Below are 26,414 nucleotides of genomic sequence, written 5' to 3'. Positions count from 1 at the left end.
ACAAGAGGAAAAAAAAGTCCTTTGCGAGTGGTATCCCCATATCTAGTCAAAGAAAAAACCTTCCAGTCACAGCAGTATGTTCTTACAAAAGGACACTTCGTACCTTCCTAAGGAAGAGGAAGAACAACTCATATGAGGAGCAGCTATATATTATGAGCTAATTATGTAAACAAGGTTTACTTCCATCGTAGCAAATGTGGGCACCCCCTACCACCCCTATAGAGATGCTTCTGTGGTACTCCACCTCCCTAGATTTTGGCCAAAAAAGGAGGTATTGTCAATCTGGAAAGCCCCTTAACATGACAGTTTACTTTTCAAATAAGTCTCCAGCAAAAAATTATGAAGCAGGTTTTTTTTAACCAAAAATATATTTATCAGTTATTGATTTTTTGGAAATGTATGGGAGTCACTGGATCATCTCAGAGAAGAAATCTGACCCCAGACTAACAACAGTTGATTTCCCTTGAACTGAGGAGCTACAGTACTCTATTGTATTATACGCTCCAAATGTTGTTGGATTCTTGATCCCATCATTCTTGCCCCTTGTCCACATCCTGCAACAGTTTCATCTTAGAAATTAAGCGGCAAATAAAAATGTATGGATGGTACATACATATAATCTCATTTTTTTCACTTTAATTTTGGAACAATTTTGTAATGAAACAATTTAGTAACAAATTTCAAATTTCATAAACCAGATTTACTAAAATAATACGCTGTGATTTTAAAGCCCTAAGAATTTCTATTAAGTTTACACAGACTTGACAATAAGGAAAACTCAGTTATTGTATCACAGTAAGATTTCTCACCTAACAGCCGCCATTCTACATTGTTCTGATGGGTTTAGGATGATGAGGGAATGCCATTAACACATTACAAAACATTTCATTAAACAATTACATTCAGATGTGATTATCATGAGATAATTTTCAAACATGCCATTATTTTTCATTGCCCTAGAAGAGTATGTCATATACTTCCTCTTCCTGCTTTACTGAAACATTTTAATGAATTGAAGGCATTTTCAGGATTAGCATGAATTCGAAGCTGCCTTAAAAGGCTTAACGTAAGTCTACAAAAGACTTAAAAGTTTAAACTTACAAAGATGTTTCTGTATTTTAATTAAAGGTTGTTTGGAGCCAGATGTTCATATTTCAGCCATGTTGAGTCATAAGTATTTTTATGCAGCACACCACAAATAATTTATTAGCGGTAAAAATAAAAAAGCATAATTGACTCACTAAAATGTCATAAAAGAGGAAAATACTACATGCCTTTAACAGTCTTCTTCAGGCACATCTTATAACTGATAAACATTTTTAAAGCATTCAAAATTTTGCGTCTACGACAATGTTTTAGTAATCCAATACATGTGATATGTTTTACTTTTTAAAAATGTGCCACTCGGCTAGATTTCTTTTTCAATTGCATTTTTAATTCCCACATAGATACAAGCAAACTGCAGATCATGTGCAGCTCTTGACTAGCTTTTTATTTATTTATTTACTATATTTATATCCCGCTCTTCTCAACCCCGAAGGGGACTCAGAACGGCTTACAAACCAAGGCAAAATTCAATGCACATCATACAACAAATAATAAACATACCAAATTATAAAACAATTAAAAACATATAAATGCATAAATTCCTAAAACCTTAATATGCAGACCTCACTTCCCAATCCCAGATTATTCATTCTTTTAGCATCATTGCCCAATGTTCAATTCTGGGTGCCTCATTTTAAGAAGGCTATACGCAAGTTGGAGAGGATTCAGAGAAAGGCAACAAGGATGATAAGAGGTATGATGAGAGTCTGGATTATAGTACAGTAGAGTCTCACTTATCCAACACTCGCTTATCCAATGTTCTGGATTATCCAACACATTTTTGTAGTCAATGTTTTCAATACATTGTGATATTTTGGTGCTAAATTCGTAAATACAGTAATTACTACCTAGCATTACTGCATATTGAACTACTTTTTCTGTCAAATTTGTTGTATAACATGATGTTTTGGTGCTTAATTTGTAAAATCATAACCTAATTTGATGTTTAATAGGCTTTTCCTTAGTCTCTCCTTATTATCCAACATATTCGCTTATCCAACGTTCTGCTGGCCCGTTTACGTTGGATAAGCGAGACTGTACTGTAGTTTGCGTATTGGACTACAACTCTGGGGACCAGGATTTAGTTCCCTGATCGGTCATGGAGGCCCCAGTCCTAGAAAACCCCACGGTAACATTGTCTTAGTCAGAAATGAAGGCACACAGCAACAAGAATGGAGAACCAAACATGAAAAAGGTGGAATTTGCTGAGTATATTTGGCTTGAAGAGCAGACTGAGGGGTCATGTGATTGCGCCCTTTAAATACAAGTGCTATCATAGACAGGGAGGTGTGAGTTCATTCTCTGGTGCTTCAGAGGTTAAACCAGATCTAATAATTTTACAGTATGGTAGATTTCAGTTGAACACTAGAAGGAACTCATTGACAGTGAGAGTATATCAGCCATGAATCTACTTGCTATGACAGCCTTCTCTGGGCATCTCCAAAAAAGAGGCTAGATATCAAGCATGGGGCAGGACTCAAAAGTCCATGGGGCCTCTTCCAAGTCATATAATTTTGTGACTGGGGCTGGAAACAGCTGAGTGCCTTCAATGGGATTACAATAATTTGCCTTTTATCCCCGCTCAGATCATGATTACTGTACTAAAGCATGTGGCATAGTACTTCTCAGCTGCTTTCAGCTTGAGACCTCTGATGGAATTTTTCCTCAGTCAACGTGCTCTTCTATGTCCACACAGAAGTCAGTCTCACAGATCTCTTCAAACACATGTGTATTTTAATAGGTTGTTGCCATCCAAGCAGAAGTATCTCAGAAACAGAAAGAGTGTGAAGATGACTTGGTGAAGGCTGAACCCGCTCTGGTGGCAGCTACTGCAGCTTTAAATACACTGAATAAAGTAAGCAGTCCATTGTTGTATGGTTGTTTTTACATTGGCAGCATGGTGGAAGCAATTGTTTTGTTTTGTTTTATTGCAAAATGGCTTCACTCTTTTAAAAATTGGAACTCCTGGGTCATTGGATGGGTTGGATTTGTTTAACTGTCATATGATTAGCATGTGATCATTTAGCCACACTAATGGCTACTTCAGTAACAGGGATGGGAAGACACATTTAGTAAAGCAAAAAACAAAAAAGTGGAAAAATTGACTTTATTCTTGCATTCTTCACAAGTAGAGTAAACCCACTCAATTAATGGACCTTACATAAGTATTTGTTTAAGAAGTTTTTGTTGACACAATGATCTGCTATAGTTGGGACTAATAACTATATACAGGACAATACATCTGAAGCAATATTTTCTGTATTAGGACTTCAGCAACAGCTTGAATTTTGTATTATTTAATCTTGGAGGTAGTGACAGTTGAGGTATGATACGATTATTCTTGTGGGATGACTTTTACATTTTTCCAGTAGAGCAAATATTATATGGATCTGGCTTTCATTTGTTATTTATTTAGCTCTGTTTACTGACAATGGTGGCTACTGGCTAGAACATGTCATATTGTTAGATTGGCTCTTGTTCTCCCAATGTTAAATGTGATTATATTGATGCTTGTTTTTGTTTGTGGCTGTTCTTTAGGTGAATCTTTCTGAATTGAAAGCATTCCTTAACCCACCAGCTGCAGTGTCCAATGTTGCAGCTTCAGTAATGGTCCTACTGGCAAATAAAGGGCGAGTGCCAAAAGATCGAACCTGGAAGGCTGCTAGACTCTTCATGGGAAAGGTGCTTTGAGTATTAATACAGAACTAGTCTACTGAGATCTGATATGTGGCTTCTGTATTTTAAATTGTCTGAAATCCTGCATCAAAGTTATGCAATAGAAATTACCATATGTAGATATACATTGGTTTTACTTGTACTAAATGGCAGCATTGGGCAGGCAATTGTACAACCAAATACATTTTTAAATGTGCATTTACATGCACAGTGACACCACATGATACTTGAACTGAAACACTGGACAAACTGTTTTCGTAAGAAAACTCACTCATGTAGAAGACACCTACAAGGTTCCACAATTCTGAGTCTGTTCTGTGACCAAAAGTGATTTTCTATAGTGTCTCATTCTGCACAAAATTCTGGAAGACATATATATAATTTTCTGTATAATTAGAACAAACAAATTAGTACAGAATAAAATGCTGTTTTCTACAAAGAAAATGCTGGGCTCTACGCAAAAAAATAAAATAAATTTGAGCATAATAACTTTTGAGCAGCAAATAGATTTCTAAAATTATGCAATTTTTGAAGATTTCCTTGCAATAAAGAAAAAATCACTTACATTAGTAAAAAAAATTCTAGAATAAAATTAGTGAGGAATTGCATCCATACTTCCCCAGCTGCTTTTCACTTTTTAAAATAGGGTGTTAATAGCAGTTTTTCATGCATTTCTATGTAATTAGTCAACCAGTGCCTCATTTAGAGACTTGGCATTTATGCCTTGGAGATAACGCCTTCGTTTTCAAAAGAGATTTGGGACGAAGAAAAGAAGGTGCCCACAGCTACTCATAATCTTTTGACAATTTCCACTGTTTGAAGCTGCCCAATAGCCAAATGATAATACATAAAACTATCCGATTTTTTACTTCCATACTTTTTTAGGTTCTGAGTAACTTGTGGAGTTAATGGTAGTGTTCAACAGTAGTGACCTGCATGTATTTATTGCCTTCTTCCAGGTGGATGAATTCTTGCAAGCTTTAATTAACTATGATAAGGAACATATCCCAGAGAACTGTCTGAAAGTGGTCAAAGAGCATTACTTGAAAGATTCTGATTTCAACCCCAACCTGGTTCGCACTAAGTCATTTGCAGCAGCTGGTCTCTGTGCCTGGGTTATCAACATAGTAAAGTTCTATGAGGTACTGTGAATGCATTGTATTGTAGCTAGACTGTTAAAAGAACCTTTGTTGATTTGGCATTTAGTATTTCCTCTTGATAAAAGCAGTGTTTTCCAGCAGAATTATAGACTCTCAGTGGGGGAAAGGACCACAAGGGTTATCTAGTCTTACCCTTGCCATGCAAGAATGTAGAACTAAAGTACTCCTGAAATATAGCAATCCAACTTCTATTTAAAGACCTCAAAAGATAGAGAGTTCTCTACATTTAAAACTTTCTTGATAATGCTTATTTAGAATCCCTTGTAATATGAATTTGTTGGTTGGTGTTCTAGTTTCAAAGTGATGGGAAGCAAGCTCACTCCACCTTCTATATGACATCTCTTCAGATATTTAATGGGTAGCTATCACGTCACCTCTCAGGCTTCTTTTCTCCAAGTTAAACATATCCAACTCTCTAAGTTTTCCCATAAGGGTTGTTTTCCAGATTTTGATCATTTTTTCTTTCCTTCTCTGAACATATCTGAGCTTCCTTGAACTATGGCATCCAGAATTTGACACAATATTTGAATGCAATAGTTGAGTGAATGTTTGGGTGGACACATTCCAAAGGCTATACAGCCCTTTGTCCCTCATATTCCTCTTTTGCACTCACTATTTCAAGTTGCTTTTTAATGTTCTGTGAAGTTCAGAAAAAGCTAACAGTACTAAATAGAAAAATAAATTCTCTAGCAAGGAAGGGGGAAAGCCATACACTTTCCTAGGGGAGGGCCAATGACTTTCAGACCAGGATAGTGATATGTATACAAGTAAGAACTACGAAGTAATTTGATAGTAAATGGTGACTTGAAATACAAGTACTAGATTGTCTATCATGTTCCAGGATGCTGCTTTAATTAAATGTATATCTAATACCTCCATTTATCTGTCCTGTGATGTTCCTTCCTATGACTTAAGTGCTTCTTGAAAAGAAGGGAGGATGCAATCAATTCCATCTGAAATATTGCCTAATAAACTACTGTGAAAACAACAGAGGAAAGATATCCTTCAAAAAGCAACGTGCTCTTGTATAATTTGTTGAACTTTTTCTTTAGGCCTGTTTTTTTAAAAGATGTAACTATAAAATATTTGAACTCGCAGGTATACTGTGACGTAGAGCCAAAACGTCAAGCCCTGGCCCAAGCAAATGCTGAACTTGCAGCAGCCACAGAAAAGCTAGTTGCCATTAGGAAAAAACTTGCTGTAAGTATAATCCTAGTTCAATATCCTATACCACCCTCAAACAAATTTAGTAGGTTTACATGTATTCTTTTGATAATGTTTGGACTCTATTGTAGATATAAGAATTTCTTTTTCTAGCTCAGGATGTGTAGCCAGTATCAAAGAAAATATATTGTTGTATTACGCATTATTACATCATTTCCTATACATTTGGTTGTTTGATATTATTACTGTTATATAAACCTTTGTTTTAACTTCTGTTTTTTTCATCTTCTTGTGTTTTAAACTGTGTATATTGTTTAATGTATTTGTGCTGTTACTTTTGTAACGTTGTGAGCTGCCCCGAGTCCCCACGGGGAGATGGTGGCAGGGTATAAATAAAGTTTTATTATTATTATTTATTATTATTATACATCGAGTGTAGATCTTGCGCATTTTTATATTTGGTACACCAAAGGTAAAAAAAACAGAATTTCGCACAAGTTGTTCAGCAACATTATTTCTTACATATGAATCCACCTATACTTTATTTAAATAACATATTTACAGGTTAAGTATTTGTAAATTTGATTACTATCCACTGCTACCATATGCCATCTGAATGGAGACTTACGACCTCATCAGATGGGCTACTTTTCCCGTTGTATGCCGCTTGTTCTCCCCTTTCAGGATGAAGCCCATTACACAACACGTGTACTTTTGGCCGGGCTCCATCAGGAAAGAGGAGAGCAAGCGGCATATGCTGCCAGCACAGCAACACGAGTCGCTTCCCATGTTGCCTTCAGGACAATGGGAGGAAGCCGGGCAGTGATGCTTCCCCTGTGGGATGGGGATTAGAGTGAGTCACACAATGCAGGGTGTGGAGCAATGGGTTCTCCATGCCCCCCTGCCGGGACCCCATGGATTTGCCACGATGCATGGTGAATCCATGGGCCTTTGTGATGAGGTCCTTAGATAACATCAGTGGTGCTAGGAAGAAATCAAACCAGTAGAGTGGGCTGTTCCAGTCACATGTATACTCCCTTAGTCGCTAGCACAGGTGGGAAGAAAGAGTGGGATGGGAAGCGGGCTTGCATGGATAAGAGAAAGGGAAGTGAATGGGATGTGTATCTCTTTCTCCTTCTCGTTCCCCATCCCAGCTCCTTCTCCTTCTCCTGCCTATGGGAGTGAGCAATGGAATAGGTGTGTAACTGGGTCACTCCACCTCACCAGTACGTGTGTATGTTAGGCAATTTGTGGGCCTAGAGATATTCATGGTTTTTCCATTTTCACGGGGGTCTTGTATCCTAACTCGGCTGTGGAACTCCCTCCCCAGCGATATCCGGCAAACCCCATCCCTCCTGGGATTTAGAAGAAAACTAAAAACTTGGCTCTGCGCCCAGACATTCAGCGAATAAGCTCATTGGCTGATGTAATCAGGTCGCAAATCTGTAATTGTAGCAGTAGTGAATGACTGAGGATGGTGCAATATCGCTGCCTTGCAGCGTTTTAATTTTTGTATACTTTTTATCATGTTTTTATTATGTTTTTATCATGTTTTAATTGTTTTGTTTTTATAGTATATTTGTTGCTGGCCCTCGTGGCAGAATGTAAGCCGCTCTGAGTCCCCTCGGGGAGAAGGGCGGGGTATAAATGCATGTAATAAATAAATAAATAATAAATAACTCGGGCTCGGGCTGTGGCGCAGGTTGGAGAGAAGCTGCAATTAATCACTGCAATGAATCACTCTGACCAGGAGGTCATGAGTTCAAGGCCCAGCTCGGAGCCTATGTTTGTTTGTCTTTGTTCTATGTTAAAAGGCATTGAATGTTTGCCTAAATGTGTAATGTGATCCGCGCTGAGTCCCCTTCGGGGTGAGAAGGGTGGAATATAAATGCTGTAAATAAATAAATAATAAATAACTCCCACAGAAGAGGAGGGCCAACTATGTTGCTCATTTTTTTTCCAAACATGTGCAGGACATAGGCAGTTCTCTGCTAAATTAATTCGAAAGAAATTTTAGCCATGCAAAAGATAACCGGTAAAAGATAAATTCACTCCATTTTTATTAGTCCATTTTACTGATTTTGTAATAAAAGATCCCAGGTACTGCCAAATTAAGTGCTATCTCTATGCTTTGATCCAAGTTTATTTATTATTCATTTCATACATTTGTATCCCGTCCTTCTCACCCCCAGGCCGGGGCAGGGGGAGTCATTAATGTTTTTGAATTGCTGTTATATGGAGTGGGACAAGACACTGTCTGAAATAGTGTTGTTTGGCTATTAACTTTCCTTCAAATACCATGCTGTATGCTTTGAGATGACAGCCAGTGTGGTATACAGGTTTGAGTATTGGACACTGGAGATAGGCTTTGAATCCCTGTTTCGGGATGGAAACTCACTAGATGACCTTTGGCAAGTCACATTTTCTAGGCCTCAAGGGAAGACAAAGATAAATACCCTGCTGAACAAATATTACCAAGAAAACCTTGCGACTGGATCACCTTAGGGTGCCCATAACATGGAAACAGTTTGAAGACACACAACAACAATCCATACTTTGATCCATTTATTAGTCAGTTCCCAGTACATTTCTTAACATTATGCCAATTTATCATTTATTGTCCTGCAATGCCCTTTCTTCCTCTATATTATTTTGAAGCCTTATAACTTGGAAAAATAATGTGCCATATCGCCATTCCTTTCTCCTAGATTTCCAGTGGAATCCTGTCCTATAAACCGGGGCTTTTCTGTGTGGAAAGTGTTGCACTAATTTTTCATACAGATGAGGGTTTTTTTCCCCCTCACTGGTAATTTTCTATAATGATTAATAAATGTTGCAGCTATTACTTGGTAATCAATAATACATCATCAGTTTGGATGGCAATGTGCTAACTACCATTCATTTTTAATACCTGTTAAAATATATTTCAAAATGACAAATTAAATACTTGTCAACAGTATACAACAACACAGTGAATGTTATTGAAACTGTTTCTAAATTATTATTTTAATCATTCCATGTATATAGCCTTTTTTGTTTTGTTTTAAATGAGCTGAGTAATTTCTTGGGTTTAAATCATTCTGTATAGCTATGTCCCAACAATAGAATATCCTTTTCAGGGTGGTTTCATTATGGGACTTTGGAAGACTGGTAAAAAACTGGACTGTTACACTGAGAGTTTACTTAGTAATTTCTGCTCTTTGCTGTGTAGATATTCCCCTTCTTATAGTGTATGTGCTTTATTGGTTTTCATGATTTTATAAGTCAAGCGAACTTCTGTATCCAGAGCCAATTATATGGGGCTTTCTTCCCTTTAACTGTCTCTGCTGTCCTCTGTCACATCAAAATATATTCCAGAGTTTCCAATCCCTCCAGAGAACTTTTTCGGATGCAGTATGCAATGCATGTGTTTGTGTGTGTGTTTCTGTAGATGAGGTAATTTCATTGTTTCTAGTGGATCCCATGTAAATACACTGTTCCAGCATTTCTCAACCTGGGGGTCGGGACCCCTGGGGGGGTCACGAGGGGGCGTTAGAGGGGTTGCCAAAGACCATCAGAAAACACATATTAATTCACAGTGCGTTCCAGAGGTAGGTAAACTACCTCTCCCCTAAATCACTTTCAATGCTCTTTGGTTGTCGGTAAACTATAAATCCCAGCAACTACAACTCCCAATTGTCAGTGTTCAGATTTGGCCATATTGAGTATTCGTGCCAAGTTTGGTCCAGATTCATCATTGTTTGAGTCCACAGTGCTCTGTGGATGTAGGTGAATTACGACTCCAAAACTTAAGGTCAATGCCCACCAAACCCTTCCAGTATTTTCTGTTGGTCACGGGAGTTCTGTGTGCCAAATTTGGTTAAATTCTATCATTGTTGAAGTTCAGAATGCTCTTTGATTGAATGAAAGATCTCTGATGACCTTAGTCATCAACTGCCCTGCTCAAGTATTGCAAGCCCAGAGCCATAGCTTTCTTTATTGGGTAAATCCATCTGTAGTGCAGTCTTTCTCTTTTCCTGTGCCTAGCATTATTATCTATTCTAATGAGTCAAATTGACCATCAGGTGGTCAAAAATTGTATACAACATTGCCCATCAGCATAAGAATATAGTTTGTCTAACATGGGACACACCTCCCCGTCTTTGAAGTTGCAGACAAGCAACAAAATAAGTGAGCAGTATTTTTCAAGTGGGAAGGGGTCATAAATTTTAATACCAAGAGGCCAAAACAACAAACTATCAAAAGGACTGTTGAATTGGATTCATTTTTTTAGGAATAGAGTATGTTTCTTTTTGAAAAAACTGTATTTGTCCACCTACTAACTCTCACAAAAAGAAAGTTTAGTAGCTGTGGTGGTACAGCTGTACCAGAAACTTCAACTTTATTTTCTTGTTGCAAATGTTTGCAATCATAGGACAGGCCACCTGTCAATCACCATTAAGTTTGGTTCCGCCCCTTGTTCAGGGCTCTGGGAGGGAAGGAGCCATTTTTAAGTTAGTCTTACTTAGGAAGCTCATCTATAGGACGTAGACCGGCTCGTCCCGCAAAAAGCTTCATATTTCAAGAACACCAGGGTTAAAGAACACCAGGATTAAAGAGCACCAGGGTTAAAGAACACCAGGGATAAAGAGCACCAGGGTTAAAGAACACCAGGGATATTGTCCATCCGAGGATACAGAACAACAGCACAGAAACATCTGCAAGCCTTTGCTGGTAGGTCCACTCGACAACCAGACGCACTTGGGAGTTGGCAGTGGGTCCCAGACCAGCTAGGCCCAGATAACAGATAGCCTGGGAGAGGTTATAAGAGGGTTTTCATAGTTATTCAAAGCCAATCGCCTGTCCCGTGGGGACAAGACTCCTTGAAGATTTATTATTTGTTCGTCAATAAAGACTTTGTTATTTCTTTAAAGACTTCAAGGCCATCTTTTCAGGAAAATTCCTCAACAACCTTTCTTTAGGCACTCTGGCTTCCCACTGGGCGTAAAACGTACGTCCTATATAATAGACAATCAGTCACAGGCCCAGCGCGTGACAGAACAGTAGCCTTTCACATAATTCCTCCTTCAATTGGGAAAGAAAAAAGTGGTACTACTGCTACTCTTCTTGTTACTACTCACACATTCAAGACTTGTTCATGCTTCATTAAACATGATAGGATCACAGTAAATGTTCCATATTACTTAGATCTCAATTTAAAAGCTCTCAGAGGAGCTGGTAGCACTTTGCCATGCAGAATGGGCGATCCTTATAATCATTACCGTAAATGCTTCCATAAACAAAATTGGAACAGCCAGCCCATTACCCAGAAGAATTCAAGTTACACTTATACATCTACTTAACTAGGCATTGCAAATGTTTCACTTCTCCCCATGAAGGCTGTGATATTAGCTTTTATCTATATTTTAACAAGTCTAGCTGTTATGAAATAGTGACGCATGGCAGATACTTGAGGTTGTGTTGACATGCTGAAAGCTAAGCATGAGTATGGGCTTTGAAGAATTTCATGCAGTTAATAGCTTTGATTATGGATCTCTCTCTATGTGTGGTCTCTATCCGATAAGTCACTTTCCTTTTCCATCTGAAAACCTCATCCTACCACTGTTCAATTATAGATCTCTTAAAAGTAGCCTTGGAGCCCCCAGTGGTGCAGCAGGTTAAACTGCTGAGCTGCTGAACTTGCTGACTGAAAGGTTGGCAGTTTGAATCGGGGAGTGGGGTGAGCTCCCGCTGTTAGCCCCAGCTTCTGCCAACCTAGCAGTTCAAAAACATGCAAAAGTGAGTAAATCAATAGGTACCACTCCGACGGGAAGGTAATGGCGCTCCATGCACTCATGCTGGCCACATGAACTTGGAGGTGTCTACGGACAATCCCGGCTCTTTGGCTTAGAAATGGAGATGAGCACCAACCCCCAGAGTCAGACACGACTAGACTTAATGTCAGGGGAAAACCTTTACCTTTACCTTCCAATCTCTATCAAGGTATATAATGCAGAGGTTTTCATAGCACTTGGGGCATGCAACATTGGTGAACATTTAGATAATTACACCTGTCAAAATGCTACTGTGGAATGAATAACAGAGTGAAGTAAGTACAGTTAAAACTTTTTTTGTCTGCAGGAATTAGATGTCAACCTGTCCAGACTCACAGCATCCTTTGAGAAAGCAACAGCGGAAAAAGTTAGGTGTCAAGAGGATGTTGGCAAAACCAGTAAGACCATTGAGTTGGCGAACAGGCTTGTTAAAGGACTAGAGGTAAGTAGATGTTTTGTTAATACTGTTTCCAAGATAGTTGAGTGAAACAGTTAGTTTGTATTTGAGAAGCCTTACAATTGCATTTAAATATTTTCATTTAATTTCATTTCTAAGCCACCAAAATAGGCAAAAAAAATGGCTTTAAATCAGGGAATCACACTGCCCTTCATAAGTTGTTGGACAGCAATTCCCAATAGGTCTGGCCATTATAGTCAATGATGAAGATTGCTGGAAATAGCAGTCCAACATCTGGAGAGCAATGCAAGGATTACAGACCAATATTGAATTAATCTAATATTTTTAAGTCATAGTATATTTATAGAGAACATAAAGGAGTTTATTTAGTGTCTTAGTAAAATTAAAGAAAGTGTTCTGACAAACCAGAAATTCTTGTGGCTAACTTGATTTCTGATCATCAACAACTGAGTTATCTTATCCATGAATAGGATGTGCCAGCCAGTCCATTTTTCTAGCCTTTTCTCCAATATTCATTATTAGAACACTAAGAGTCAGAAGCAGGCTTACTATTTACTAGGCAATCTGGCAAAATATAGTTTTATTTCTCTAATTAAAAGAGAATAAAAGCTGAAAAGTCATGGAACTGCCATGGACTATTATAGGACTTATATTGACTATTGTTGTGGAAATGCTAGGATTAGATATATTGGAGGAAAATGAATTGGCGTTTTGTTCAAGTCTCCATGTGCAAAATTTCAGTGCAGTACCAGAGATGCTTAAGCAGTATATTTTCATGTTCTCCAGGGGATGTTCTTTTACATTGCACCTATCAGACAAATTATGTTTTCCGGCAAATAAATTTGCTTTTCCTTTGTACTGTGTAAATAAAAAAGCCAGATAATTAATTCTTCATTCCTGCAAAGAGCACAATGTGTCCATGTTCCCTAGACTGAGAAACTCCAGAATAATTACCTTGTAGGATGGGGGCAGTGTTGTAAAAACCTCCTTGGATTGCTTATTTAGCCTAATTGGTAATCCAGCCCTAGACATTATGCTGTTGATTTTACATCATATGCTATACATTTGGGGATGGGTTGGATGTCCCCAGAGAAAGGTCCCTGTAACCAAGTCAGTAGATACATAGCACATAGCAGCGAATTCTTTCTGACAGCATGGTCAGACTTTAGTTAATGAGCATTGAGACTGAATAATGCTCAGGTCAGGACTAAGTCATTATGTATCCACCCACAATCCACTTAACCTTTGGATAAGTGGACTACAGTAGTTGCATTGTTTCTGCCTCCGGTTCATAAAAACCATTAATCTTCTAATAAGGACAGAATGTGTATCTCAGTGTGTGTTTCTTAAACCACCTCTATATAGAATTCAGTGCTCTTATTCTTTGATCTGTAGAAAAACATCTTCATGACAAAGCAGATAATTATTTAGTGGTCAATTTCCATGTAATTGTTGAAATACACCATTAAATAAAATCATTTAGTCGGGAATTATTTAATAAACAATCTAGACATACACTATCTGTTTTAAACACTAACCCACTGAAACCAGTGGTGTCTAGTCAACTCTTTTCTAGTGTGTGTGTATCTGTCTCTGCGTGTGCATATACTTACAGAGAATAACATACAATCAATTTCAAAAGTGATTTGGGATTGTGTATGATGTATGGTCTATGTACCTGCCTCGACCGCAGCCAATGAGGGTCACTTCTGAAATATTGATTCTCCATGAATGAATAATAATGCTACATACAAAGATACAATACTGGTGAAAGATGGATATGCAATCTTTATATCTAACTGAATGTTTATTGTCTTTTGAAAAGGTATTTAAAATGTCGTACTTCATTTTGCCTTTGTATTTTAGGAAAGTTGCCTGGAAAAGTAATTACATTTTCCCCTATGGAAGGTTGTCTGTGTGTGTGTGTGTGTGTGTGTATCCTTAGAAATTAAACCAGACTTGTCTGGATTTTAAAGTCCTGGAAACCAATGGGACTACCAAAAATTAGGCTTGAAGTGTCATACTCTTTGCTAGTCATTTAGTCCAGACCAGCTCTGAAAAAAGAATGAAGATTGTTACTGTACATTGCTTAGTAGTAGTCTGTTGCTATGTGTGGTTCCAGCCAGATAAAAAAAAGATTCCATAGTTCTTTGGGTCCTGCAATTGCCTTGCTTATCTACTGGATGATAAGAAAACTTTTAAAGAACAGTGACTCCCTGCTCTAAAAGTACTGATGTAAACAAAGAGAAGAAAAATATATATAACAATTAATTGAGAATGTCAGCTCTTTTCCTCAGGGAATAAAATCTTTTTGACTTGAACAGAAGACAGTTAACTTCTGAAAAGCATCAAGACTGATGATTTTGTCTATATAGCATTGACCTGGAAGTTCAGCCATTCAGACTAATAAATCAGGCAATTTATATTTAATCATTAACTAACTCCCGAGCTGAACAGCTGTTCAAAATTAGAAATGGGTCACCCCGGCCAGGATGATATTACAGGCAATCTATAATGCATTAGAATAAAATTATAGTGATTTTTAACTGTCTGGAAATTTATTACAGTGCATGTTCCAACTCTTAAACCCTTGTTAGCCAATGTCACTTGTGATTTATGATGCTGAAATGGTACAGTAAAATTACTGAAGATTTAAATAGACAATCATTCTGTGTTTAGTAAATCTTCAAATTTCAAAGCTAGTTTGCAGAATGAGGTGGGTGCACTTTATTGTTTATGGCTTACCAGCCAGTGACAACAAGCAAAGAGAATGGATAAATCAAAACTCCTTCCTGTGAGTTAATGGGTTTGTTGTTTGGTTTCAATTTAGCTAATAGTTTAAGAAAAAACATGTTATGTTCTGCAAAAAGTACTCCATTAAATGACATACAGTAGAGTCTCACTTATCCAACACCCGCTTATCCAACGTTCTGGATTATCCAACACATTTTTGTAGTCAATGTTGTCAATACATCGTGATATTTTGGTGCTAAATTCGTAAATACAGTAATTACTACATAGCATTATTGTGTATTGAACTACCTTTTCTGTCAAATTTGTTGTATAACATGATGCTTTGGTGCTTAATTTGTAAAATCATAATCTAATTTGATGTTTAATAGGCTTTTCCTTAATCTCTCCTTATTATCCAACATATTCGCTTATCCAACATTCTGCTGGCCCGTTTACGTTGGATAAGCGAGACTCTACTGTACTTCTCTATTATGGTTTGCTGTTCTTCCTACTTTTAAACCTACTAAGTAGGGGATATCTGAGGTACACGTATCTTTCCACTTAGAAAAGTACAGTTCTTTTCATAATACGTCCCTTGCAAAATCAGGAAAACTTGAGTATTTTTATTTTCATGCTTTTATCTTCTACTGGGTTAACTCATTGAGCTACTTACCCTGTTTCCCCAAAAACAAGACATATCCATAAAATAAGTCAAAGCAGGATTTCTAAGCATTTGCGCAATATAAGTCATACCCCGAAAATAAGACATAGTGATAGGTGTGGCTATGCAGCATACAAGATCAACTCTCCCTGTCAAGTCCCGGTCGTTTTATGCATGCTGCAAGCTGAGGCATAGAGGGATACATAGAAAGTTTAAAAATTTTCTGACCCAAACTATTTTTATTATTACTCTTATTTCTTGCCTTTCCTCCAAGGAACTCAAGGTATATTGCCCACTCTCTCCAGTTCCTGTTTGTCTTCAAAATAGGTAAAGGTAAAGGATTTCCCTGACATTAAGTCTAATTATGTCCAACTCTGGGGGTTGGTGCTCATCTCCATTTCTAAGCTGAAGAGCTGCCATTGTCCGCAGACGTCTCCAAAGTCATGTGTCTGTAGACTTCTCCAAGGTCATGTGGCCGGCATGACTGCATGAATTACCCCACAATAACTTATGGGGAAGTTTAGGTTAAAATAAGCTTTTCTACTTGTTATCTGCCTTCAAAGCATTTCTGACTTAAAACAATCCTAAACCTTTCACAGGGTTTCCTTGATTTGCTCAAAAGAGGGTTTCTTTTGTACTATACTTGGATATCTTCGATCTTGGTTGAGAATTCTGACCTCCATACCATAATGGCAATGTAATTATATAAAGCTTTTTTAGTAGAGTCTCACTTATCCAACATAAACGGGTCGGCAGAACGTTGGATAAGCGAATATGTTGGATAATAAGGAGAGATTAAGGAAAAGCCTATTAAACACCAAATTAGGTTATGATTTTACAAATTAAGCACCAAAACATCATGTTATACAACAAATTTGACAGAAAAAGTAGTTCAATAGGCAGTAATGCTACATAGTAATTACTGTATTTACGAATTTAGCACCAAAATATCATGATGTATTGAAAACATTGACTACAAAAATGTGTTAGATAATCCAGAACATTGGATAAGGGAGTGTTGGATAAGTGAGACTCTACTGTAATATTTTGCATTGAAAATGGCACAGCTATTTAACCCTACATTACTGTTATAAATGTTTTTTACTGCTGTCACTGTTGGAATGACTGAATTTTTGCAGACAGTCCAATTGCTTCTCTGGAGCCAGCCTTTCATATGCCAAAAGCACCATAAGGGATTGGTATCCCAAAGGCAATGACAAGCCAAGAAGCAGCTTTAGTCTCTAAAGCCAGATCCTAATAGCCCTGATTGCCAATATTGGAGCCAACTCCTTACACCTCCAAAGCTGCATAAGAGCTTGGGAAAATTTAGGCAGTCATCCCTGTCCATTTAGAAATTGGGGAAATTTTTTATTAGAAATAAGTTTTTGTTCCCATTCTACTTTAATTTAGAAGCTATACACTTCTGGTAATCCCCGTACTACTTTATAATTTTATCTTTCAGTCTGAAAATGTTCGCTGGACTCAGTCCATAAAATCCTTTGAAGCACAAGAAGTAACAGTGTGCGGTGACGTTTTGTTAACAGCAGCTTTTGTTTCGTACATTGGATCCTTCACCAAAGTATATCGTCATGAGTTAGTTGAATCTTTGTGGCTTCCATTCCTGAAATCACAAAAAGTAAGCATTTTTACAACAATTTCAATTCTTTGATTTGGCATAGGATTTCTTTTTAACCCTATGCCAAATCATTAATCATCTATTTCAGAGTTTGGAAATAGATTATTAATGTGTATCAAATACGTATTTACTGAGTGATAATAAAATGTGACATTGCTGACTGTCCTGTACTTCTGTTTTGTTTCAAAGAATCCCATTCCAATCAGTGAAGACTTAGATCTGGTTGCCATGTTGACGGATGATGCCATGATTGCTTCATGGAATAATGAAGGACTACCAAGTGATAGAATGTCAATAGAAAATGCTGCCATTCTTACAAACTGTGAGCGCTGGCCACTTCTTATAGATCCTCAGCTACAAGGGAAAAAATGGATAAAAAATAAATATGGAACAGACCTTAAAATTCTACAACTAGGACAGAAGGGGTACGTGTTTGTTGAAAAAGTGTTCAGATTGACCGTATGCATAAATGAGAACATGAAACATTTCCTGTTTTCCTGAAATGGTGTTCAACCTATACAATCCCAAATACAGTGGGTCCTTGATATCTCTGGCATTTGGTTCCAGGAATCCCATTATACACAATGGCACAATACAATGGTGTGGCTTTAATAAAATGGTAAAATCAAGATTTGCTTTTTGTATTTAAAATAATATTTTCAAGCTGTAGATGATTGAAACTGTAGATGCAGAATTTGTGGATATGGAAAGCTGACTGCATTTGTTCTTCTTAGAATACATCTCATCTCATTTATTTTTTATTACATGGCTATCAAATTTGACACAACAGAGTCATCCTAATAGTTTTAATGTGCATCATGTTCATATATTAAATTTTAAAATAGGCATCCACAAATACTCTCTGATTGTGGTTTTGAAGTACTATTAAGTAGCTCTGTGTTTTTGCTATAGGAACCCTTCCTAAAATCAAGCATGTAATTATTTAAGCTTTCTGAAATCTAGGTCAAAACAAAAACAGTTGGTCTGGCTGCTCCAATTTTGTCTCCATGAGTATTAAACTCATGCCGTGTGTCCACTGTATTTTAATCATTTTTCTGTGTATTTTAATATATATGTATTTTGTAGAAATACATTTTAATATATATATTGTATATAATGATTATGCGTTTTTAGCTATGTTGTAACCCGCCTCAAGCCACAAGGAGAGGCGCATAAGAAATAAAATAAAATAATTATTATTTTTATTTTTATTATTAGAGGAAAGATGGGTATCTTCAAAAGAAAAGTGAGGAAAATAGGGGCATATTTGCCCATATCCCTTGCATAGATTCTTTATGGGTTATATTGGAGCTTCTTTGGTAGGAAAAATATGCTAGGAAGAAGATTAGAGTCTGTTCTGCTTCCAGAAAACAAACTGAGATTTTTAGTTTAAGCCTAATCCAGTGCCACTTTAAACACAATATTTGTGCTTACCCTCCATTGATACAAAAATCTGTAGATGCTCAAATTCCATTATATGCAGTTGCACAGTAAAATGGTGCTCCTTATATAAAATGTCAAAATCAAGGACTGTTTTTTGGATTTTTTTTTTAAAAAAAACATTTTCAAGCTGTGGATTCTTGAACCCATAGCTACATAACCCATGGATACAGAGTGATGATTGTACTCTTTCCCTACCATCTTTTTCTAACCCTGTTTTGTGTTCCCCATGAAGCTTCTTACAAACTATTGAAAGAGCTTTGGCTTCTGGAGATATTGTCCTGATTGAAAATCTGGGTGAAACTGTAGATCCAGTGCTTGATCCTCTGCTCGGGAGAAACACAGTTAAAAGGGGAAAGTAAGTACTCTCTAGCAGATATAAAGGCCATGGAATATTTATTTGTATGTTATTACCTCTTTGTTATAATAATTATTATTTTCAGCATCATAATCATTATTTTCTTTATTTTATTTGTCATGTTTATATACCGCCCTTCTCACCCCGAAGAGAACTCAGAGCAACACACATAAAGGCACAATTTGATGGCATACAACACATATCCAGAAAATAAAACATGCACATTAAAACAACCGCTTAAAAACATTTCAACATTAAAATTATTAAAATCACATAATCCAATATTATTGCAGCATTCCACATTCACATATTGCACTGATAGAATATCCAAAAGCTTGGTCCCACATCCACATTTTCAGTTTCTTTCTGTAGGTCAGGAGTGTAGCGGATTGATGATAAATGGAAGCTCTTACGTCTGCCCACAATCCAGAGTCACCTATAGAACAATAACATGCCACTCAGGTTTTCCGAAGAAAAATACAGGAACTTTACTGATTCCAAGAGATCAAAAATAGTAGTATTTACAATGATCCCTCTGATTACTTACAGAAGTCTACAGTCATAAATAGTCCTTTCTCAATCCACAAATCTGCTTCAGAGAATACAGTCCTGTTTCTTCTCCTTCTTTTCTCAGCAGCAAACAGGCCTCAAAATAGCAAGACTTCTCTCTGAGTACTTCTCTCTACACCAGCGGTACTCAGTCAGCACTGAAAAACTTATCCAAACTGGTTCTGCAGCAGCAGAACAGAAACAGTATCAAATCAATCCAGAGGTCTTTGCAGCCTCAGCCAATCAGCTTCATGCGCTTCATTTTCCAGTTAACACATACAGCACAGTGCCTTTGCGAACCATGACAAGGAGAAGGGAACTGATCTAATTTCACTGAGAAGGGAATTTCACAACCGAGGGGGCACCTCTGAGAAGGCCCTGTCTCTCGTCCCCACCAACCGCACCTGCGAGGGAGGTGAGACCAAGAACAAGGCTTCCCCAGAAGAGCTTAATCTCCGCGATAGAGGGAGATATGTTCAGTAAGCTGGGCCAGAACCATTTAGAGCTTTATAGGCTAAAGCCAGAACTTTGAATTGTACTCGGTAGCAGACTGGCAGCCAGTGAAGCTGACGTAACGGGAGGTGTATGCTCCCTGTACATTGCTCCAGTGAGAAATCTGGCTGCTGCCCATTGAACTGCTTGAAGCTTCCAAACAGTCTTCGAAGGCAACCCCACGTAGAGTGTGTTGCAGTAATCTATTCAGGATGTAACAAGAGTCTGACTTCACATCCAGCACAGGCTGTAACCCTATACCCTGTTCGGCCTTCTGACTGAACAGGAGTACCTCTGTCTTGTCTGGATTCAATTTCAATGTGTTCTTCCTCATCCAGATCATTACAGCTGCCAGGCACTGATTCAGGCCCTGAACAGCTTCCTTAGCAACAGATGGAAAGGAGTTATAGAGTTTCCAGGTGCCTTTTATTACAAGGGATGTTCTCTTTTTGAGGCCTGGAACACTTTCGCTTTTACAAACAAGATGCCAAATGGTCCCATATTTTGGGGTGTGAGCTATTCATAAAGATCAAAATGTGTGTATTGTGTTTATGATTGTGTATAGTATATTTTTGGGGCCACGGTGGCACAGTGGGTTAAACTGCTAAGCTGTAGAACTTGCTGACTGGGAGGTCAGCAGTTGGAATCCGTGGGACGGGGTTAGCTCCCGCTGTTAGCCCCAGCTTCTGTCAACCTAGCAGTTCGAAAACATACAAATATGAGTAGATCAATAGGTACCACTTCGTTGGCATGCAGTCATGCTGGCCACGTGACCTAGGAGGCATCTATGGACAGCGCTGACTGTTTGGCTTAGACATGGAAATGAGCACCACCACCCCAGAGTCTGACTCAACTAGACTTAATGTCAAGGGGGAATCTTTACCTTTACCTTTATAGTATGTTTACAGAAAAAGTTGTGGTTAAATTAATGGAAATCTGTTCTTTCTTTTGTTATTTAGATAGAACACAAATTCGTTAACAGCTACTTCCAAATGGTCAGACTTCTATGTCATGAATTTTGGTTGTCCCCTATTGCTAGTCTGAAATCTGGCAACTTTAATGGTGTTTTTCTTTCCACCTAAAGCGGTGGGAGAACTTGGCTGGTTTTGTCTATGGCCCCTCTCATCCAATTCTCCTTGCTCTAAACTATTTCATCAACTGCAAATAATACATGATGTTGTGCCAACAGATTATACGATTTGAGAGCATGATAGAAAGAGAAAGGCTGAAACATTTCCTAGTGTGTGTGGTGTAGTTTGATACCCTGTACTGCATGGTTGTCGTAATGCTATCAGCTAGAGATGGCTAAGACTTCAAATAGCATAGTCTTCATATGTTAATCATTAAGGTGCCTCATCATTTGGTTTGACAGACAAATTTGACTCTCCCTATAGAATAGCATAAACAAAATTGTTGCTTATGTATGACAAAGTATTTCCATAGTTCATTGACTAGTTGTTCAGGTGTTGCTGGACATAAGCTGTAGCCTTCAGCTGAAAATTATGCCTAACACAATTTGCTGCTATTTAAAATTTATTTTGGTAATTGTTTCAGCCTTTTTGCCTCCCCCCACCCCGGCTTCTAATAAAGAAAGACTAGAAAGATGCTCATGACAAATATGGTACAGACCAACAGTTGAAGTTCATTAATAATTGGAATGTTGTAGAGTATGAAGTAATGAATACTAATTGCTCCTTTCATGTTTGACAGCACCCTGTGGACCAATACATCAGCTCAGACTTTAATTTGGTTCTAGTAATGGTTTTATCAATAGTACATTAATTCTGTGTTTGAAAAGATATACAGTTGAACCTGACCCACACCGTAGCTATTGCTGTCACAAAATGACCACATACTGACAACAACTGGGTAATTACAAATAATTAGATCTACCGAGCTTCAGACAATCCTAATTTTAAGTAAAATATATCTTACAATATTAATCGACAGAAAGTGTTGTTGGAAAGATTTATCAACTCGTGCTCCCTTTAAAGCAAATTTACTAGCTTTTGCATATTAGAAAACCTACTGATCCGTGAAGCAACTTCATAGAATTATATCCTGACTCCCTTTTTATTGATATTATTCCTGAGCTGAAAAACATGGTACACTAAGGAAGATACTAAAATATCAGTTTAGAGTGTTTGAGTACCCTTTTTACTGGCTTGAAATAATTAATAAATAACTGCATACTAAACTAGCAGTAGCTCTAAGGCAGTGGTTCCCAATCTTTTTTTTGACCAGGGACCATTTTGACCAGGGACCGCTCTCCAACATGAATACCAAAAGGGTTATGAATCAGTTTTTGGTCAACTTTAGATTCAGTTTGGTTATTTTGGATGCTGATTCAGAAAATTGCATTGAATAGACCATGTCAGCTCTATTTTCTGATACAGAACATACGTCATCCAGTAGTCGCAATCTACTCACCCACAGAAAACCATATTTAACAATCTAGAGCTGTTGTGATCTATCCAATGTAATTTTCTGAATCAGCACCCCAAATAACCCCAGGAACAGACCTAAAAATGAAGATGCCAAGAAAAATGGTGGGGGTTTTTTGGTTGGGGTTTTTTTTTTTTTTTGGCTGTGTTATTATCTGAAGTAAAAACGGTTAGGCCATATTTTAGTTCTTGTGGACCACTAGTGGTCCACGGACCACAGGTTGAAAACCACTGCCTTTAAAGGATCATGAGACAGATGCTTTGGGAAAGTTACTTTTATGAACAGTAACTATCAGAATCCCAGTCATCATGGTCACTTACAATGATCTCTTAGTGATTCTAGGACCTGTGATCCAAGAAGTAATTTTTTAATGCATAGCTATTAATATATGGATGTTAATTACTGGTCGTGACTATGGAAAGAGATAAAGATAAGAAGTCCTCATTCACCAGACAGTTGTTGAGAGTCAGGTAACCTAGTAGTACCTGCTACTTGCATTTCCTGCAAGTCTGCTTTCTAGCATGAGATTCTGAAAAATGGAACCTTTTCCTGAGCTCTGGCCTTATATATCACAATCATAAAGCCCACTTCCTTCAAATATATAGATAAAATAATATCGCTACATGGCAACAATCAGATGTATCTATAAAAATGAAAGATAAGTTGCACTTTATAATATTTTTATTTTTAGTATTTATAATTCTTCCAGGTTACTACTGCTTGATAAATCATTGAGCGATATGTTAAGCTAATTTAGCATTTTCCAGTTTTGCAAGTTTTCTGAGTAGTTTATCATGTCAGAAGCAAACCGAGGGTACAGTTATAATTTATTTAAAAACAGAAAGTTTAAAAACTTGGCATTAATCTAAATGTCCTTTGACCAGTAGCTGCCCATTTGGAGTGCCTCTGGTGTTGCTATAAGAAGGTCCTCCATTGTACATGTGGCAGGGCTCAGACTGCATTTTAGTAGGTGGTCTGTGGTTTGCTCGTCTCCACACTTGCATGTCTTGCAGCAACTTGCTTCTGAGTAGTAAATTGGGATAAATAACATTGCCTATAACATTATCATTACAGTTAATTGCATTTCAAGTTGTACAGTGGTAGAGTTTCCTGAATTAATACTATTAGTGTAATATTAAATTCTTCCTATATTTGTGAGATGGGATGTTTCTGTGTTACTTTGTGGAGCAGCATGAACATTAATTAAATTGCTGCAGAGAACAGCTTTCCTTGCCACGATCTTCATGTCAGCTTTGCAACTTTCCATCATATTTTTCCCCTCTTTGCCACTCGTTTGACCAAATTTCAACAGTGTGCCTACTGTGATTGCTAAGTAACAATTTCTTTCTACAACTTATATGTTGAAATTTGCTCTCTGGATTAGCAGCAGGAGTTTTACAAGTTGGACGCAGAAGCTTTTAATTTCAAACAGCAGGCCTTGAAACAGGGCTTTTTAGATGTACTTTCCTTCACATTTGTTCACATTTGCTTTCTTGTCCAGAAATCTGTCTACCACCATTCCTTTCATTTTAGATATGTTGTCCTGAAATGCAATGGTGGGAATATCTTGGTTTTTTACTTTCTTTTTCCTTTATTAATTTAATTCTTGTGGGCCAGGTTTCCTTAACAGAATGTGATATATGAAGATGCCAGTCTTGAAAATAGCTTTATCTCCATTAATTTCCATGTACTGCTCTCTACTTTGACTGTTACGGCAGATAGCCGGCTTATTCACAGGTTCTGCTGTGCTTTTAGGCATTTTTATAATTTTATACAGTTACAATTTTATTAGTGGGATTTTATATGTGCTGTTGTTTATACTTATGTCACTGTATTTATACTGGCATATTGTTTATATGTGGTACTTGAAGTGCTTCTGTGAGCCTCCCTGAGTCCCTTCAGGGAGATGGTGGCAGGATACAAATAAAGACTTATTATTATTATTATTATTTATTATTATTATTATTATATTTACATAGAAATTCAAGTAAAAGGTCTGGTTTGTCTTCTGGAAGGTAGCTCAAGATATTAAGGGCAGGAGTGGAAATCGGTTGTGCTTTTAAGCAAGCAAAAGATATTGAGCAATTGAGATTGGTAGAGCTGGAAAAGTGAAGGCATCAAATTATGAAACAAAGACAGTAGTGCTGAAATTATGAAGGAATTCATAAAAGAGAGCAATTGCTGGAAACTGCAGCAGAGAGGGGAAACTTGTGTAGAGATGATATTGCTATTCTCATTTGCACAGTTCACCAAATATGATTGTCTATATGGTTGACAAGTCAGGATTGCCTAGGCTCTGAGATTTCAGAGCCAAAATATGAGAACAAAGGATGACTCCTTATGATGCTCTTGTTGATACTGTTACAATATTTGGCATCCCTATTGCTAATAAGCGGCTTAGCTCTCTTTCCAAATGCACTGATAGAAAAGATTTTTAAAAAGATAAAATGTTTATTCCTTTATTTTAGTATTTCTTTTCCTTTTTTTCGTGACAGGAGTGACTTGAGAAACTGCAAGTCGCTTCTGGTGTGAAAGAATTGGCCGTCTGCAAGGTCGTTGCCCAGGGGACGCCCAGATGTTTGATGTCTTATCCTGTGGGAGATTTTCTCATGTCCCCGCATGGGGAGCTGGAGCTGACAGATGGGAGCTCACCCCGCTTCCCAGATTCAAACCGCCGGCACAAGGGTTTAACCCATCGCATCCATTGCACCACCGGGGTCTCCTCCTTTTCCTTCAATAACAGACTTATGTGTGCAAATGAATGTCACATTAGACATTATGCCCATAGTATCACTGTATCTGAGTGACCACAGACTTCTTTTCATTCTTCTGTAAAGTATGCTGCATAGACTTCAGATTTTCCAGATGAAGTTCAAGTATTTCCTTGTCATTATTTCTTTAAATATTCCATGTAAAACATCTGTGGAGAGTTCTGAAAATAACACTCATGGTTTCTATACCTTGAACATTAGAACTAATCTTTATGTGAGTGCAGTGTAATGAATATGATTAATTTATTACATTGTTCCCCCATCACCTACATTTTGGCTTATATCCTAGTTGAATCATAAGAGAGTCATAGCACAAGATGTATTTTCCCTGACGTGTGATTAACGCACAAAAAAAATACAATGATAAAAATTAAGTGAATCATTGTGTGACACTTGCCTTTTATAGCTAAGTGATAACCACAAAAATAGGTAATCTATTATTCTTTTACAATGATGTCCTATAAAATAGCATTCTTGTGCAAGATCCTAGAACTCATTTTACTGTGAGACATTTTTGAATTGCAATAGGTACAGTGTTGTTCCCCTGATAACTTTCTTTGTCAGCAAAAGAAAACTCAGTTGCAGAATTGCTCTTTTCATTTTTTTTGCTAATTTCTAGAATGAGTCATCATAGTATGGATGTCTAGTGAAGTGAGAACAAAAAAATGGCTGCAACTTGCCTTGACTGTACCTTCAAATGACAGTAGAGTCCAACTTTAAAAATTATTACTGTATAAAAATCAGTTTGGATCAACAGGCCATCTACACAGGCCATGTGAATTAGTTGGTGGGTGAATGGATTCTGTAGTGTCTGTCAGGGTGTGAGTTTTTAATTGACTCAGAAACACCCTGATTTATTGGAGAGTCTGGAATCTCACCAACTCCTCTGCAGTCAGACTACTTAAGCATCCAGTGAAAGCAGCACCGACAAACGACACCTCAGTCATAATTCTGCTGATCCCAGCGGTTCTAAGGCTTTATTATATACATC

The 26,414-nt window shown here is 37.5% G+C and overlaps 1 protein-coding gene across 1 annotated transcript in view; it reads left to right on the top strand.

Moving 5' to 3' along the window:
* dnah11 (dynein axonemal heavy chain 11) overlaps window positions 1–26,414 on the top strand; it is a 195,066-nt gene that overhangs the window by 128,933 nt on the left and 39,719 nt on the right. The window contains exons 58-65 of the mRNA XM_062958230.1: window positions 2,849–2,962; window positions 3,646–3,789; window positions 4,743–4,925; window positions 6,042–6,143; window positions 12,228–12,362; window positions 17,195–17,368; window positions 17,558–17,793; window positions 19,044–19,166. Of these exons, the coding sequence (XP_062814300.1) occupies window positions 2,849–2,962; window positions 3,646–3,789; window positions 4,743–4,925; window positions 6,042–6,143; window positions 12,228–12,362; window positions 17,195–17,368; window positions 17,558–17,793; window positions 19,044–19,166 (1,211 nt within the window). The remainder of the gene's footprint in view (window positions 1–2,848; window positions 2,963–3,645; window positions 3,790–4,742; window positions 4,926–6,041; window positions 6,144–12,227; window positions 12,363–17,194; window positions 17,369–17,557; window positions 17,794–19,043; window positions 19,167–26,414) is intronic.

Source organism: Anolis carolinensis, chromosome 6 (genome assembly GCF_035594765.1).
Source record: "Anolis carolinensis isolate JA03-04 chromosome 6, rAnoCar3.1.pri, whole genome shotgun sequence".
Taxonomy (NCBI): domain Eukaryota; kingdom Metazoa; phylum Chordata; class Lepidosauria; order Squamata; family Dactyloidae; genus Anolis; species Anolis carolinensis.
This window is presented reverse-complemented; position numbering and strand designations above follow the sequence as displayed.